The sequence below is a fragment of the Pezoporus wallicus genome, unplaced genomic scaffold (genome assembly GCF_028554395.1).
Source record: "Pezoporus wallicus isolate ANWC-B61680 ecotype Strahan unplaced genomic scaffold, APGP_CSIRO_Pwel_v1 contig_12955, whole genome shotgun sequence".
NCBI lineage: Eukaryota > Metazoa > Chordata > Aves > Psittaciformes > Psittacidae > Pezoporus > Pezoporus wallicus.
Genome location: NW_026641964.1, coordinates 79,465 through 98,065, shown reverse-complemented (window position 1 = coordinate 98,065; position 18,601 = coordinate 79,465). Strand labels below are relative to the sequence as shown.

The following is an 18,601-nucleotide window of genomic DNA, read 5'->3' as shown; positions in this document are numbered from 1 at the left end:
CGCTCAGGTCCCTGACCACGGGAGGAGAAGCAGCTCCTGAAGCTCCTGAGGAACCGAAGGAGATGCCACGCGAGGGTTGGTGGCACGGGGCCCGCCATGAATGCTGAGGACGTCCTCGAGGACATTACCTGAGATGGATGCAGGTAGGGCTCGGGTGAAGCCAGGTTGGTCTGCACGGAGACGCTCTTCTCCAGCAGGATCTGGGGGAAGCCCAGCTTCTCAAAGGTGTTCCTCTTCCAGTGCTTGTTCTCCTGCTGCGCCAACGCCTCGTCCTCGCTGAAGGCTCTCACCACCGGACCCGGCATGGGCAGAGGGAGGGCTCCATCACTCTCATAGCCAGAACCATCCTTCTGGGAGTCCCAACTGCTCCGTTGCTTCATGTGGTAATGGGCTTGTTGGGCTTCCCAAGCCAGGCGGGCCTGTGCCAGGAAGGGCTCCGGGAAGCCTCGTGCCACCTCGGCCTCCACCGCCTTGGTCTCGGTGCGGTTCAACGGTGACCTGTTGGGACCGGGGGTGGCTCGTTCCTCAGCCAGCATCTGCTCCCCCAGCACCTCCCTGTCCCCTGATCCATCCGTGGAGGAGGTGTTGGGATCATGGGATAGGGAAGGCTTTCGGCTCTTCCTCTTCCTGGTGGAGGGCGAGTAGCCAGTGGAGGACATGGTGTCCTGTTGGCTGGACCATGACATGGAGTCCTCACCTTGGGCTACCTGGCCACTGGTTGGGCCAGGGCAGAACTCAGGTCCTTCCATGCTGCTGTAGTCACCTGATTTGATCTCCAGACGTTGGTCCCTGACCAAGCAAGGGCTGTGTTGCAAGGAGTAGGAGCCACCGATGGGGTTGGGGGAGTATTTGTGCCTCAACCCCGTCTTCATCTTGGGGCTGGAGCCCGACTGCTCCACGTAGACCAGTTGCCTGACGTACTCCTTGCCAGCGGGGCTGTACTCCAAGCTCATGAACCGGTCGGGACACTTCTGTTTGGTGAGCACCAACTGCTGGTAGGGCGAGTTGGAGCCTTGCTTGGGCGACTGAAGGAAGGGATGAGGTTTCCTGATGGGCGACTTCTGCGGCGAGCCGGCTTTGTAGCTCCCACTGGCTTCGTACTGCATGTCCACGGGGGGCTCATCGTAGATGGGTGCTTGGTATTCCATGGGGGGCTCCTCGTAGAGAGGGGGCTCGTAGGCGTAGCGGGGGGAAGAAGGTTGCGACTCGCTCGAGTGCTTGCGGTGCTGGGCTTGGAGGGGGGAGCAGAAGGAGTCCCCTCGGCCCAGCAGTGGGGAGCAGCTCCCCACGTGCTCGGCCCTCTTCAGGAAGGGCGACTGCTTCCTCTCGGGGAAGAACACGGAGCTGTCGGCGTCGGGGGTGAAGGTCTGCAGGTTGGGTGACTGCTGGCCGCCGGACGGGCGCCGCGAGCGGGTCCCCGGTGGGTTGTCGGGGGCGAAGCCGTTGCCTTGGTGCATGAGGAAGCTGGGCTCGCGGTCCGTCACCTTGATCAGCATCCGCTCCTTGGTGCCGGCGTTCCATCGCAAGGAGGATGTCCTGGGGGGAGAAACTGCAGTGAATGAAGGTCCACAGGTGATAGACACCATCGTACTGCTGCCCTGGGGCACCTCAAGAGCCAAAGGATGGACGTGCCCAAGCACCCAAGAGTCTACCGGACAAGAGCACAACCATGGTGGAATGAAGGTTCACAAGTGATTGACACCATCGTACTTGTCCTGGGACCCCTAAGACCCAAAGGATGGACATGCCCAGGCACCCCAAGACTCTTCCATCAGAAGAGCACATCCATTGTGGAATGAAGGTCCACGAGTGATTGGCACCATCGTACATGCCCTGGGACCCATAAGACCTGAAGGATGGACATGTCCAAGCACCCAAGACTCTTCCATCAGAAGAGCACATCCATGGTGGAATGAAGGTCCACAAGTGATTGACACCATCGGACGTGCCCTGGGACCCCTAAGACCCGAAGGATGGATGTGCCCAAGCACCCCAAGACTGTTCCATCAGGAGAAGAGCACAACCATGATGGAATGAAGGTCCACAAGTGATAGACACCACTGTACTGCTGCCCTGGGGCACCCAAAACCCAAAGGATGGACATGTCCAAGTATGCCAAGAATCTTCCATCAGGTGAAGAGCACATCCACGGTGGAGTGAAGGTCCCTCTAGCCCATAGGTGATAGACACCATCATACTACTGCCCTAGGACAACCCAAACCCCAGAAGATGGACATGCCAAAGCAGCCCAAGGCTTTTCCATCAGGTGAAGAGCACATCCATGATGGAAGGAAGGTCCGTAAGTGATAGACACCACTGTACTGCTGCCCTGAAACACCTCAAAGCCCAAAGGATGGACATGTCCAAGTATGCCAAGACTCTTCCATCAGATGAACAACATGTCCATGATGGAGTGAAGGTCCCTTGTGCCCACAGGTAATAAGACACCATTGTACTGCTACCCTAGGACAACTCAAGACCCAAAAGATGAACATGCCCAAGCACCCCAAGACTCTTCCGTAAGGTGAAGAGCATGTCTATGATGGAGTGAAGGTCCCTCATGCCCATAGGTGATAGACACAATCACACTGTCGCCCTGGGACAGCCCAAACCCCAGAGGATGGACCTGCCCAGGCACCCAAAGACTCTTCCATCGGGAGAAGAGCGTGTCCATGATGGAGTGAAGGTCCCTCTTGCCCATAGGTGACAGACACCATCATACTGTTGCCCTGGGACAACTCAAAACCTAGAGGATGGACATGCCAAAGCACCTCAAGACTCTCCCATAAGGTGAAGAGCATGTCCGTGATGGAATGAAGGTCCACAAGTGATAGACACCACTGTACTGCTGCCCTGAAACACCTCAAACCCCAAAGGATGGACCTGCTGAGGCCCCCAAAGACTCTTCCATCAGGTGAGCAGCATGCTGCTGATGGAGACCAGGGCACTGCCACCATCCCAAATGCAGTAGCACCAGCTTCCATGGACTTTAACGACCCCCAGGGTACACAGAGGATGCACAGGCTGGAAAGCCAAGCCCCATACAGCCATGCCACCCCTTGGAGAACATCTCTAGGTGACAACCCTGAACTGATCCTCTGCTCATGTCTTGGAGCTCTTGGAGCCAAATGGTAATGGAAAAGCGACCATGGCCACATACTGAGGACAAGTGCTGGGTCAAAGATAGGTTTGGGACTGTCTCATGGGTGTTTGGGTGCTCAGTCCTTGCTGGGAGTGGGGATCGACCCCACCATGGTCCCTATCTTGGACCAGCCTCTTGCTGGGATCTTCCATCCCAAGGTGAGAAGGAAAAGCCACCTATACACAGCCCATCTCTCCCATCTCTCCTTGCTTTCCATTCCACGCAGCACCCAGGATTAACCCAGCTCAACCCCTCCATCCACTTCCTCGCCTGGATTAACACCATCCCCTGGTTCCAGGATCCCAGGACCCTTGGAGCTGGATCCCAACATGGTTTAGAAAGAAGCTGGAAGTCCAAAACCTTCAGACTTTGCATGGAGGGTGTCCATGGTGGGGGGACAGGGCAGGAGATGAACCTCAACCTGTGGTTTGGCTCCTATGGGGATGCCAAATAGCTCAAGGGGAGTCTGAAATCCCAACCCTGCCCTTCACAGGGGTGTCATGGAATCCTGGAATGGTTTGGGTTGGAAAGGACCTTAAAGCTCATCTGCTCAACCCACGTTTCAAGTCCTTGGGAGATGCCACCCGGACCGGGGCCACTCGGAAGGAAGAGCAGAGGTGGTTTTATGGAGGGATCTGAGCTGCTTTGCTGCAGAACATGGTGTTAGCACCCAGTCCCTGCTGGCACAGAAGGTACCAGTGGCACCATCTGCTCTCCCAGTTCATTCCTCTCTCATTCCCAGTTACGTTTCCACACCAATTCATCCCTTCTGCCCTTCAGACAACGGGGGACTGAGTCCAAATACCAGGTTCTGCCCCCAGAGAGGCACAGATAAATGTCTCCCTGCATGAGGCTCCACCACCTCGCTGCCCACGACTTCATCCTCGCTCCAGGGGATGTGGAGAACAATTCCTTCCTTCCTTCCTTCCTCCCCTTTCCAGAGCAGCCTTCGAGCTCCTGAGGACCTGAGCCTCCTCCCAGCTTCTTGCTGTTGAAGACCTGCATGAGTTTGGGTCCCTCCACATCGGCTGATGGCTCTCAAGCAGTCACTGAGCCCTTCCAGACCAAGACTCCATCTACAACGGTAGGAGCATGTCCTCGATGGACCAAAGTACCAGGGCGAGGTGATGAGGAAAGCCTTGCTAGGTCAGAAACACCAAGAAACACTTGGATTCATCTCCCAGGGTCAAGAGGCTAAATGATGAGGGGACAAGCACTGGAGCACCCTGCTCTAGTGGAAGGTGTCCCCTGGAGCTGGATGAGCTTCAAGGTCCCTTCCAACCCAGAGCATTCCAGGATTTTATGGATGGAGAAGGGTTCTGCACCAGTGCCGTTGTCTTTCCCAATGACTGCTCTTCTTGCAAGGACCTTCACCCTGTCCTGCTCCCATCACCCATGGGTTTTCAGCCTGCAAAAGGAGCACCAGGGAGGAAGGAAGAGAGCTGCAAATCCACAGCAGCTCCACAAGGAAGAGCTGCTTGATCTGATGCCCTCTTCCCACCCCAACAGCTCCCAAGCTAAAAAACCCAGGTACCACAAAGCAGTAAGAGCTCAGCACCAAGTGATGCTCATAGAATAGCTTGGGTTGGAAAGGACCTAAAGATCATCCAGTTCCCACCCCCTCATGCTTCAACTCTTCCCCCAGCCCCATAGGGCCACGAATCCACCCAAAATCCAGGTTTTTTCACCCAAACCAGGTGACAGCACCTCTTAACTCCCGGATTTGCAGCTCACATTCATGTTTCAGGCAGCACCTGCATGTGGCAACAGGAAATAGGAATAAAGATCCATGTGAAGCAGCGCTGCCCATCAAATCACACCCCCAAAGCAGAGCTTGCCCTCACAATATGAAGTAATAAACCTGGAAGCTCCGTGGTGCTTCCCTGGAAAACACTGGGAAGCATCTAAATCGCATTTTATCCCTGCAGAAGGAATAGTGGGAATTGCACTTCTAGGTGGCCACGAGCAGCTCAGTCCCTCCAGTAAATGAAAGATGATGCTGGAGGAGAGGAGGAGGAGCCCTGCTGAGGCTCGAACCCTCCTGGCACAGGGAATGCTCCAGGAATTCCGTCTATTTCTGTCCTCGCTGGCTTGGCACCGTGTGCCCTTTGCTATTTTCCTCCTGATGGGCAAGGTTTCACTTATGGCTCTATGCACCTTTCCATGACAAGCTGCTCCCCAGGTCCCTCTTCATCTTCCAGCAGCCAAAATCAATTTCTTGTCCCAGTTTTCCCCATTTCCATGGATTGAAACATGTCATTTATATAAGGGAGGGGTCTTCCCGAAGCACTCGTGTGATTTGTGCTCTTAAGTCTCCCTTCTTGCCCAAATATCCCCTCTACAACCTTATCCAGCCTTTGGAATGTCAATGGCAGAGATTAGAGGGGCTGCTGGGCTCCTCGTCCAGGAATTCCTTTGCTTCCAGTTCCTTTTGCTGCAGGACACAAGCGATCCTCACCCTGCCCCATAGTCCTTTCCAACCCAAACCATTCCAGGATCTGATGATTCTTTGATTAAATCAGTGCAGGACTAGGGGATAAATCCCAGGTCTGAATGATTAATTTGAGCAGATCGGTTTCCAAGGCTTGGGAATGCATCAGGGCTCGCAGCCACTCAAAAAGCCTGGGATTCCTGAGCACCCCACCACCCCCCTGCAATGCCACCAGGTCCTTGTGCCATTCCCAGGCTCTTCCCACCATCCCCATGCCCTTGCTCTTCCTCACCTTCCTCTCCTGGCCACGGAAGCTGGGTGCAGCATCTCCTCCCTGTGGCTTTTCCTCACATTCCCAAGCTTTAATGGCTTTAAGATCCCCTCATCTGGTGATAAATGGGACTTACTGTGATCCCCCGGGGATGGGATGAAGGATGAAGGATGAAGGATGAGGATGAATGACGAAGGATGCAGCCCAGCCCCGTTTCCTCCCAGCTGGGTACCACTGCCACCGTTCCCATCAGCATCCCGCTGTGAAAGCCGGGATCAGCGATCCCGACAGCAGGAAAACCTCCATGTGCCTGGCACGGTGCCTGAGGCCACGCCAGCAACACCAAGATCTTCCCCCAAATAGCACAGGGAAAAGTGGGAACATGGGAAGAGCCTCAGCAGCAAGATGTCCAAGCTTCAGGTTGAAGCCCGTGATGATCCCTCGATTTTCCAGCTAGGAAACTGCCCTTAGGAGGGCCATCTGGCCTTTATTATCGTGCAAAACCCAGCAGAAGACTCAACTTTGTAATAAGAGTATGAAAGTTATGAATTAGGAACAATTTATGACTAAATTAGGGGGAAGAAGACAGATTAAATCCCACCATCCCTATGACTTCACTGCTCGTCATCTCCAAATATTGATGGTCCCCACGATTTGTATGTAGAAAATCACATGCTTTAAGGAAATATAAATAGCCCAGAGCTTAAACTGTACCTAAAATGTTAAATTCATGCTCAAACACTGATTTCTCACAGCTTGTATGAGACTGGGGGTCACCAGTGGTGGCCACAACCTCACCATGACAGGTCCGACCCTTCTAGAATCAACCATGGAAGGGTTTGGGTTGGAAAGCACCTTAAGATCACCCAGTTCCAACCCCCTACCATGGGCAGGGACACCCCGACACTTGCAATCTCTGTTCCCATCTTTATCTGCAAGCCTGGAAATCTCATGTTCTCCTTGGACTTCATTTGATATGAAACCTTCAAACTGGTCCAACCCAACTCCTACAGGAACCAGCGCGACTGAGATGGAATCTGTGTTGCTTGGGCAGCGAAATGGCTATTTGGAGAGAGGTGGGAGGGCCAGGATCAAGCTCCCAACCTCTGCATTGACCCCAGTGATGCTAAACTGGTTTCTGTGGTCACATTCATGTCAGAGCAACGATCTGGATGGGGAAGGAGAGGGCTGAGCCGTGGCTTGGGCTGAGCTCTCCTGGTTATCCAGAGCTGGTGTAAAACCAGCCTGGCACAGCAGGGAGCAGCCTTGGGCTTGCTTTGCGCCGTGTTCTCATCACAGGACCATGGAATGGGTTGGGAGGGACCTTAAAGCTCGTCCAGCTCCAACCCCAACACCTTCCACTAGAGCAGGGTGCTCCAAGCCCCTGCGTCCAACCTGGCCTTGGTTTGGGTCATGAAGGCCTCAAGGAAGAAGGGGACAAGGCTCCTTAGGAAGCCAAAAGAGGAAGCAGGAGGTGGCAGATCCCCAGCACAACCCACCCCGGTGTCGGTGTCAGACACGGCACGGATGGGCACAGAAGCCTGCTGGAAGCTGAAGCAGCTCCCCAGGAGGCAGCCAGGGCTGGTCTCCCCATCGCAGACGTGCGATCAAAGCAAGCTCCCAAAGCAGCCTGTTCCCTCAGCCCCAAATGTCACTGAGCAGGATGAGAGCTTCCTCTCCTTCAGAGGGAGGAGGGAACACGGAGCACGGAGCAGCCTTTACTGTAAGAATGAATGAGGTGGGAAGAACAAAGAGACCAGGAGGGCCATGTCCCCAACGAGCAGATCAGCAGGGGACACGGTTGCTGGGTCTCCATCGGCATGACAAGCTCCTACAATGGCGGGTTTGAGCTCGTGCCCAAGTGGATTTCACATTCACTGCGTGTGAAGTTGGATCGTGGAATCCCGGAATGGGTTGGGTTGGAAGGGACCTCAAAGCTCATCCAGCTCCAACCCCTGCCATGGGGCAGGGACACCTTTGTCCTGACAGGACCCTTGTGCATCCCTTGTCCCAAGCCCCTCTCCATGCTCCCTGCAGCCCTTCCGGCACTGGAGCTGCTCTCAGGTCTCCTCACGCTGATGCTGCCGCAGCTCCTGCCTCGCTCCATCCCCACATCCCTGCTCCAGCCCTGGCAGCGCTGCAGCCCCTGCTCGGCCCCGGCTCCTTGGGGGCAGCGGGAGGGAGCCGAGGGCTCTGCTCCATCCGGACGTGGGGCTGCAGCGGTGCCAGCACAGGGGAGGTGCTGAGCGCAGCAGGGACCCAGCTCCGAGCCGCGCGAGGAGGGAAGGAGCGTTCCTGCGCCAGGGAAGCGCTTGGACGTGGGGCTGAGCCCTGCTCGCCCCTTCCATGGGCAGGGAAAGAGGGAAAACCCAGCTGCAGCGGGAAGGAGCCGTCGCCGTGGGGCTGGGTGGGGAAGGCTCCCACGTCCCCTGCCATGGCAGGGGCAGGCTGGACGGGAAGGTCCTGGCACAGAGCTCCTCGACAGCAGCAGCACTGGGGCACGGGCACGAGGTGAGGCTGTCGGGAGAGGTTCCTCCTCCTGCCCCCGAGCTGGAGCAGGGCCTGGGGCACAAATGGGATGGGGAAGGGCTGAGGGACCTGGGGGGTTCAGATGGAGAAGAGAAGGCTCAGGGGCGACCTGATGGCTCCCTACAAGTGCCTGAGAGGAGGATGGAGCCAGGAGGGGCTGGGCTCTGCTCCCAAGGAACAAGGGATGGGACAAGAGGAACCGGCCTCAAGCTGCACCAGGGCAGGTTTAGATGGAGCTGAGGAACAATTCCTGCCCCAGAGGGTGCTCAGGCATTGGAACAGGGCTGCAGTCACTGTCCCTGCAGGTGTTCACACACCCTCAGTGCCATGGGGCAGTGGTGGCCTTGGCACTGCTGGTACAGAGGTTGGACTGGATGAACTTAAAGGGCTTTTCCCACCTGGCTGATTCCATGATTCCGGGAACCTCCCGTTTCCCAGGGAGCAGAAGGACAGATGGTTGTTGATGCTTTGCTGCTCCATGTCCAACACTGCAGTTCCCTCCATCGGGAAGCTCCTGGTGGCCACAGAGCCCTGAGCACCTGCACAGCAAGGGGCTGGAACTGCATGATCCTAAGGTCCTTTCCAACCCTCACTGTTCTATGAGTCTATGATGATTCTACGCGGTACAGGACCTCCACCCCATCGGGAGCATGGATCTAAGAGGCTCTCAGGCGCCGTGTCCTGGGAGAGGAGACATTGAGAGCTCCTAAAGTGCATCTCCAGCAGCTTTGGACCCTCCACCCATTGACTGGCCAACACCGATGCGGGATAACGACAAGAAACCTGGGATTCATCCCACAAACAGGCATGGATTAGCAGAGTTCAACCTTTTCAACAGAACCATAGGAGGAAAAACGAGGCCACCAAGCAACGGGGCCACCAAGCAGAAGGAATGAAGAGGAAAGGGTTAAAAAGGTGATCGCCTGTCTTCATGGGATTTGGAGGCAAATGCCTCCTAGACAGATGGAGCAAGACTTCATCCTCTTAACGACACCCATAATCTTCATTCCATCGGGAGACATCAGCAGTTGTGGTCCGGCAGCACCAAGGAGAAGAGAAATCCTCACCTGCTCCTGAAGATGCTGCTGGTGACCCAGGCAGCTGCACCCCAAAGCTGCACTTGGGGCTGATGGTCATAGAAACATGGACTCAGCTTGGTTTGGGTTGGAAGGGAGCTTAAAGCTCATCCAGCTCCAACCCCAACACCTTCCACTGGAGCAGGGTGCTCCAAGCCCCTGTGTCCAACCTGGCCTTGAACACTGCCAGGGATGGGGCAGCCACAGCTTCTCTGGGCACCCTGTGCCAGCGCCTCAGCACCCTCACAGGGAAGAGCTTCTGCCTAAGAGCTCATCTCAGTCTCCCCTCTGGCAGCTTAAAGCCATTCCCCTTGGCCTGTCCCTCCATCCCTTGCCCAAAGCCCCTCTCCAGGTTTCCTGCAGCCCCTTTAGGCACTGGGAGCTGCCCTATGGAGACAGCACATTGAGCTTGCTGCAGTGATGGATGAAATCCATACCCACATGAACCTGCTTCTAGGCAATGCAAAGCCTGTAGGAAAGAGCCTAGAAACTGGTTGCAGTGGATGTGATGGAACGTTTTGGGTCATCCCCCGAAGTCCTAATGGTGGAGCCTAATGCACATCCACAGACTACGAGCTCGACCGGGTTGACAGCCCTGTGTGCTCCTCTTGTCCTGCTCCAGTTTGTGCTCATGGATAGGATCCACTCAAAAGAGGACCACCACATAAAGAGGACGGATGGGTCCTGCTCCAAAGAACCATCAAAATACACCTTAGGGTTTATTTAAGGGTTGTGGTAAAGCTACAAAACATCAGCCCACGCTGGGAAGGGGATGTGGAGGCTCAGCAGAGCACAAAGACATCGGTGTTAGCGCCCCATTTCCCCACGTCAACCACGGGTTGTCCCACATCCCACCTCAGCCAACCCTGGCACCGGAGGGAAACACGGGCTACCTGTAGTGAAGGAGTTGACCTTCCGCACTGTAATCCCGATAGATGTCGTATTCCTTCTCAAACACTCCGGAAGGCGACGAGCTGCAACACAGGAAGAGCGAACAGGGAGTTACCAACAGCCACCACAACGCCCACATGCCCTTAGCAAAGTCTCCTTTGCTCTAGGATGGATGGAGATCCATCCATGGAGGTGGGCTCCGCACTCGGAGCCCAAATCACATCGAACTCGGGGTCATTTATCAGTTACGGAGCAGAGGATGACCAAGCTCTCCATGGTGGTGGTCTCCAGCTTTACTTCACACCCTGCAAACGCCACATTCTCCCTTAAGGCATGCTTTTTTTGGGTGAAGAATGGCTCTAGACAGGCTTGGGTGGATCCCAAACATCCCATTGCTTTGTCCCTGCCATGGTCCTTCCCAAGTGAAGCCCTTCCTCATGCCTTGAGCATCGCTCTTGCTCCTCTCCTGGTCAGAGCCAACACGGGCAGAGGTGATGACCACCAGAAAAGCCCTTTTTGGCCCGTTTTCACCTGCACGTTGCAGCTGAGCCTACAGAACCCTCATGGGAGAATGCCACAGCACCAACAGCGACCAACCAGCTCCAAGAGACACCTTATCTGAGCACACTGCTTGGAGAAACACGGAAAAGGCACCTGGAGGGGCAGGAATTTTGGGGTGATTTCAGCAAGTTTTGAGCAAGAAGAATGCCAAGACTAAGAGCTGTGTCCAGCATGAGGTCTGGCTCACGTTGGGAAGCTGTGGCTGCCCCATTCCTGGCAGTGTTCAAGGCCAGGTTGGACACAGGGGCTTGGAGCACCCTGCTCTAGTGGAAGGGGTCCCAGCCCATGGCAAGGGGTTGGAGCTGGATGAGCTTTAAGGTCCCTTCAACCCAAACCAGGCTGGGATCCTATGGAAGACCACAAGCAGGAGGAAGACCTGGTGACTCTTCCACCGTGGAGGCTCAAAGAGCTCATGGATGTTCTCCTTCTCCATCAATAACTGAAGATGTTTTGCAGACCCACGTTTGGTTCCGGGTCTCCAAGTTCCTGACGTTGGAGCAAAGCCTGTTCTACCCAACAAGTCAATGGTCTTGCTGTGGCAGTGCCACAACCGTGTTGAAGGGTGCCCTGAAGTGTCCCCAAAACCTTCCCTCCTCAAGGAGAAGTCACATGAGGTCCCTGCTGTTCTCCTCACACATCATGTTCTCCAGCCCCTGACCACCCTGGTGTCTCACTCAAGTTCATCAAGCTCTTCTTGTCCAGGAGAACCCCAACCTGTGGTCTAATGGAGATTAATTGCTTCCCTTGATCTATGGGAATGGCTTCCCTTCATCTACAGGCTATGGGTCTGCTGCATGCCACCAGCCTCCCTTCCTACCAATGCATGCTGCTCACCGAGCATAGAGCTCCCCAAGCCTCCTGGGTCCCTGGGACTGGTACCCAGAGCAGGTAAGTCCATCCCAACTGCTCCACGTGGCCTTGCTGAGCTCCAGGGGGTTCTTCCCAGCCTGTCCTCCCTCCTCCAGGTCCCTCTGACCACCGGCCCTGCCCTCAAGCCAAGCAGCTCACCTGCAGACAAGGGCGACTTCTGTCTCCTCTGCAGGTTATTGATAAGGATCTGGAAGAGGAGAGGTCCCAGGATGGACTGGGAGGAGTTTCCACCACAGCCAAGCATCAGGTTGGGTGCAAGCCATCAACCACCACCCACCCTCTGAGCCTGACGATCCAGTTTTGTACCCACCTATCAGTGTCCTTGTCTAGACTCCAATGTCCAACTTGGACACAAGGATGCCATGCAAGGTGCATCAAACACCTTGCTAGGGTCAAGGCAGACCATCCAGATCAGCAGTTGTACCATTAGCAATCGGGTTGGTCAACCTTGACTCACATGGTAAATCCATGCTGCCCATTCCCAACCACCTTTGCATCATCCACGTCCAAGAGGACCTGCTCCGTGGTCAAGGTAATGCTGACCAACCTTTAACTCTCTCGGTCTATGGGCAGGTTGCTGCTACCCTTGCAGATGCCACCACAGTCCTCCTGCCAATGCCACCCTCAGCATGGCTCTCCCTTGGGTAGCCTCTTCCTTCCCAACCCAAGCATTTCTTGCCTCCACCATCCCTTGCCTTCTAAGCCATACAGCTGGTGAACAGGGCCCAAGCCTGCACCTCTGCAAGAACAAGTTGAAGACCAAAAGAACCATCAGGAGACATCCTTAAACCAAGATATCACAACCTCAGACAAGTGACATGACTACATGGAACCCACCACACATCACTGGTACCAAAGACACGCTCTGCATCATCCTCCAGGTCCTTTTCCTTCCGTGTAAAGGAGACAAAAGCCATGGTGGGGCTGGTGCAACTGTAACCTTAACAATGCCCCTTCTTCTTTTGCAGGTGGGCCAAGAGCTGAAGCCAAATCCTTACTCAAGGCCACGTGTTTTAAGTGCTTCCAGTGTATTTCCTGCAGGTTCTGATGGGAGGTGAAGGTTCTGTACCAACATCTCAGTCCTGTTGTCCTATATGATGGACTGAAGTCAACATATTCAGCTTTTCAGGCCCATTTATTTCACCAGAAAGAAGCAAATCTTCCTCTAAAACTAAAATGATCTGGTTCTGAACTTGCCCTTCGAGTCAATTCAACTAAACCACACCAAGAGCCCTTCCCTTCTGGATGGCAGCAGTCAAGGAGACGCAGAGGCACCAAACCCCAATTCAAATCAGTCCTGAGCACCTTCATATTCATGCAGATGATGAAATCACTGCACACGTGTCAAGAGATCCGCATGTCTCTTCATCAGGAGAGAAGTGACAGGGCAAGGGGTGATGGGGTCAAACTGGAACAGGGCAGATTCAGGTTGGAGATAAGGCAGAAGCTCTTCCTTGTGAGGGTGCTGAGGCACTGGCACAGGGTGCCCAGAGAAGCTGTGGCTGCCCCATCCCTGGCAGTGTTCAAGGCCAGGTTGGACACAGGGGCTTGGAGCACCCTGCTCTAGTGGAAGGGGTCCCTGCCCGTGGCAGGGGTTGGAGCTGGAGGAGCTTTGAGGTCCCTTCCAACCCCGATAACTCCATGATCCTACGACTTGCATTAGCCAGATTCAACTAAAATGCTGTCTGCCTTGTGCTAAATGCAACCTAAATGGTTATTCCTCCACAAAAGCCAACCTGAGTGCTTATTGCAGTAAAAAAGAGGCCTTGTGACGTGTTTGTCTACTTTGAGAGGCAACAAACATCACCCCCAAATCAGACTCGTTTGGGTTGGAAAGGACCTGAGGTCATCCAGTGTCAACCCCCTGCCATGGTCACCTTCCCTTAGTGAGAGGAGATCTCCCTCTAAGCCCCCAGCTCCCCACAGCTGAGGCTGCAGCTCAGCAATCCTGACTTTGGGGACCCTGGAGCCAGTCCAGAGCAAGCAACAAAGCTGGTGTTGCACCAGAACCCGCACACACTGAGCTCCTGCAGCTCCCTCCGTGCTGCCTCGACCAAGGGGATGAAGGCAGCTTAAGAAGGGGAAACCAAAGTCATTCAAATGCCATGAGAAGAGGGGCCTCTCCGGCTGCCACCCTCCTGCACCGGCCCCCCATCATCTGCCCAAACACAGGACTCCTCCTAATCCCTTATTTAACTAATGGGATCTCAGACAACCCTAATTACGGTGGGGCCAGACTCCAAACCCTAATGCCTTCTATGGGAGTCACCAAGACGGATGCTTGAGGTGCTCCTTGTGCTGCTGAGCTTCGGGGGATGCTCCGAAAAGCTCCCAACGTTTGCTCTTTGGGGAGGACAGCTTCATCCGAGCAAGGTCCGTTGGCTCCCATCCCTGATGCAACACTTTGTGAGCACAAAAAAGGAGCAGCTCTGGAGCCCTCAGCACCAGAGGGATGTGGAGCTGCTGGAGCAAGGCCAGAGGAGGCCATGGAGATGCTGTGAGGGCTGGAGCAGCTCTGCTCTGGAGCCAAGCTGAGAGAGCTGGGCTGGGGCAGCCTGGACAAGAGGAGACCTTAGAGCAGCTCCAGTGCCTAAAGGGGTGCAGGAAACCTGGAGAGGGGCTTGGGACAAGGGCCTGTAGGGATGGGATGAGGAGGAACGGCTCCATCTGGAAGAGGGAAGGGTTGGATGGGATCTTGGGATGAAGTTCTTCCCCATGAAGGTGCTGGGACACTGGAAGGGGTTGAATGGAGAAGTTCTGGATCCTCCATCCCTGGCTGTGCTCAAGGCCAGCTTGGACAAAGGGGCTTAGAGCACCCTGCTCTAGTGGAAGGTGCATCCCTGCCCGTGGTTGGAACTGGATGAGCTTTAAGGTCCCTTCCAACCCAAACCACTCCATGCTTCCATCTTTAAAGCACTCATCAGGTCTAAAGGTGGCCTGAGCTCAGCAGTAACACCCAACAGCTTCAAGCTGAAGCAGCAGAAAGCATCAGGAGCAGGAGCACCAACACCACCCCTGGAGCATGAAAGGGGCAGGAGCACATCTGGAGCTCCCTCCCACCTCACCCAGCACGTCCAAAAGGCACAATTCCATTTCCTCCCTCTCCCAGCATGGACCTTCTCCCAGCTGGGATGGAGGACATTCAAAGGTGATGCTCCATCGACACCTTAAACTGCGGGTTCCAGAGGCTCTACTATAGACACAACCTTGTTCCTGTCGTTTGGAACCTCTGTCAAAGCAGCAAACATCTATTAAATTTAAGGAAAAAAACAGGAAATTCAGTATTTTCCCCCCTGGGATAGGAAGTGGCACCGTTTCAGCTCTGCGAGCAGCATTCCATTTATTTTTAGACCGAAGGGAAAGGGACTGGCCTGAAATAGCACAGCTCAATGGCAAGGCCAGGAATAGAACTGAAATCCCAGCTCCTAATCCCCTGCTCTAATCACTGCCCTGGAAGGCTTCATACCCTTAATTACAGCCCCTGCTCCTGATGGGAGGGAGAAGATGTTTCTCTTTGGAGTTGGGTGAAGGGCAGTTTGAGGATCGACGTCACATTCCATCCTTGTATCCTTAGGCAAATATCCATCTAATCCCGAGTCCTGTTTTGCAGCAGAAAGTGGAGGATTCAAGGGGAGGATACTGGAAGGAAATAGGGATGAGAGCTGCATCCCTGGTTTCATCTTTCACCCTGGTTCGAGCAAGAAATGCAAGATACGGGCATTTCCCCCTAAAATAGAAGAGAACGGAATGAGGAGCAGGCCTGGCATCCTGAGATGTGGTGAGTTCTACACTGGGAAAGCATTACCCACTCACAGTCACCTCCACACGTCCACGTGCTGATGTGGATGGGGCCTCATCCAAGAGTTCGGCTCCCATCGTTGCGCACGGAGCGAGGCCAGAGGAGGCCATGGAGATGCTGCGAGGGCTGGAGCCAGGCTGAGAGAGCCTGGTGCAGCCTGGAGAAGAGAAGGCTCCTGAAAGGGAGAGCCCAGAGCAGCTCCAGTGCCTAAAGGGGCTCTTTGCCTGAAGCATCTTCCCACAGCTTTAAGACTTGGGCAGATAGGGAAGGAGCCGACTGGACAGAACTGGATGTCCTGTGGTCAGAAACCATCCCTGAAGCACAGGGACACCCCTGCATGGTGAGAAGCTTGGAGCACCAGCATCTGACCTGTCTCTGCCCTTGGCTGCTGTCATCACAACCAAAAAGCAACGTTTCATTTGCACAGCTCATGTTTCAGCTTTGTCTGTGCCGGGCCCGAGAGCATCAGGTGCAATCGCAGCATCCCCAGAAGCTCTCCTGCAGGTCAGCAGAAGCAAGGCCTCTTGTCCTCTGTGCTTTGCTATAGACTAAAGCACCTCATCACAGCATCCCCATCCTGGGCTTTATCCCTTTCCACATTCACTACACGTGGATTTAACCATTTGCCAGCACTACAGTGATGATCTTAAGGCCCTTTCCAACCCTAACTAGTCAATGATTCTATGTTCCTACAGCTTCCTGTCCACCCCTTCCCAGCTGGAAGTACCAAACCCACCACGTTCAACCACATCTCCCCTTTCTACCCAACAGCATCTTCCCTTCCATGGAGTCACTACAGCAAAAGCAACCCCTTTTCTGGTGGGGATAAGGCTGGTTTTGCAGGTAGATCCCCATTATGGCAAGAGGAGCCACAACAGACCAGGCTGCAGCATCCTCAACCCTTCCAAGGCTTCCTTGGCGTTTGGTATTCTCTCCTTTAACATGTCCCATTGACAGCGAGGCCTCAGCAAAGCTCCCAAGGCTTTCCAGAGGAGAAATTAAGGAAGGAATGTGATTTTTCCAGCCAGGATATGGGGGTTAAAGAGACTGTAGTGTGTGGAAGGGTGTCATGGTTTGGCTAAGCTGAAGGAACAGGACCACTGTGTCTCCACCAGGGATGCAGATGGAAACTGGGCAGTGAGCAGGAATTTCTGCTCTATTGGCATCTGGTTGTTTCATTGTCTTAATGCTACTTTGGATCCTGGAAGACCTGGAATGTGCTTTATGCCACCCCCCAGCAAGGCCAAGACTATGAATTGCTGGGGCTGAAAGGACACACAACCCTCCAGCAGCCGGGAGCAACTCTAGCCCATGGCTGGTTTCCTCTTCTCCTCTAGGCAAGGTATCCAGGGGTTAAACCTTTCCATCTGAGACCCCTGGAGCGATCCTCCCTCCTCCTTTGCATCCCACAAAACACCTGCATGGAAAAGGAAAGAGCATGGAGGTGGAAGACATGAAGGATGAGGATGTGCAGCGTCCACACCAGCTTCTGTGGTCCAGCGCGCAAGGCAACGGGGCATGATGCTCCTACAGGAAGATGCTGATCCTGCAGCAAAACCCAAGGAGGTTAAAACCCATTGGCTGGATCCCTGTTAACCCTTCACAGTGCAACAGGAACAAGCTCCTGCTCCACCACCCCTGTCCCGTGCTGGAGCAGCTCTGCTCTGGAGCCAGGCTGAGAGAGCTGGGCTGGGGCAGCCTGGAGAAGAGAAGGCTCCTGAAGGGGAGACCTGAGAGCAGCTCCAGTGCCTGAAGGGGCTGCAGGAAACCTGGAGAGGGGCTTGGGACAAGGGATGGAGGGACAGGACAAGGGGAATGGCTTTAAGCTGCCCGAGGGGAGACTGAGATGAGCTCTTAGGCAGAAGCTCTTCTCTTGCTCCAAGCCCCTGTGTCCAACCTGGCCTTGAACACTGCCAGGGATGGGGCAGCCACAGCTTCCCTGGGCACCCTGTGCCAGCCTCAGCACCCTCAGAGGGAAGTCTCCCCTCTGGCAGGTTCAAGCCATTCCCCTTGGCCTACTGAAGGTCAAGGCTTGGTATTTTTGGGGATGGGCAAGCAAAGACTGGCTTAAATCACCATCACCATGCCCTGAAGAGACCCGGGTAGACCTGGCCACCATGCGCCAGCAAACAACCTCCATCCCACCTCTCCACCTCTTCCAACCCCACCTCCCCAGCGGGGAACGCTGCCATCCCCACACTCAACCTTTATCAGAGCATCTTCCATGGGAAGATCAAGCCAACCCTGATGGGCGAGACATGGAGGCAAAGCTGCCTCTGAGGTCCCACATGAAAGCACTCGCTGAGCTGGGAGTTCCTGTTCTTGTCCTGCACGGCCGGGAGATCACCCAAGCCACAGTTTCTGTGAGGAGGGAGAACGTGTTGCCAGCAGGAGCTGTGGGGCTGGTGGGTCCCTGTTGGGTCAGTGATGCTCGAAGAGCCAGGGTTTCAGAGGATAGAGACTCAGTAATGAGCTGCCTGGTTCACAGCTTTGAAGGCATCAAAGCCTGACCCAAAGCACCAGTGCAGAGGTCTCAGTGTGTTGTGCATGTGCAGGTGGACCACAGAAAGCATTAAGTCGTTCTTCAAAGCATCCCAGCCTGGTTTGGGTTGGAAGGGACCTTAAAGCTCATCCAGTCCCAACGCCCTGCCATGGGCAGGGACACCTTCCACTAGAGCAAGGTACTCCAAGCTCTGTCCAACCTGGCCTTGAGCACTGCCAGGGATGGGGCAGCCACAGCTCCAACTCCTCAACAAGAGCAATCACCTCTGCTACGAGCCCCACAGAGCAGTGGGACAACCCATGGTCACCGCACGGAGATGCTATCCAGGGAGACCAGTTCAGCCCACACCACTCTAGAACCAGGAGACAAGGGACTGTTTCTCCACTGGACCTTCTGCAGTGAACATCTACCAAGGAGGAACGCCTTCTACAGATGGTTTTACCTCTTTCTAGAGTAGAAACCCCACTCTTTAAGACCTGCTGCAGAGACACGTGGGGAAATCCAGCTCGAGGAGCATCCACAGAATGC

The 18,601-nt window shown here is 54.8% G+C and overlaps 1 protein-coding gene across 2 annotated transcripts in view; it reads right to left on the bottom strand.

Moving 5' to 3' along the window:
• Window positions 1-18,601, bottom strand: part of ARHGAP39 (Rho GTPase activating protein 39) — a 113,686-nt gene that overhangs the window by 16,388 nt on the left and 78,697 nt on the right. For both annotated transcript variants that reach the window (XM_057426348.1, XM_057426350.1), the window contains exons 3-4: window positions 10,343-10,423; window positions 129-1,536 (exon numbers count right to left, since the gene is read on the bottom strand). In XM_057426348.1, the coding sequence (XP_057282331.1) occupies window positions 129-1,536; window positions 10,343-10,423 (1,489 nt within the window). The remainder of the gene's footprint in view (window positions 1-128; window positions 1,537-10,342; window positions 10,424-18,601) is intronic.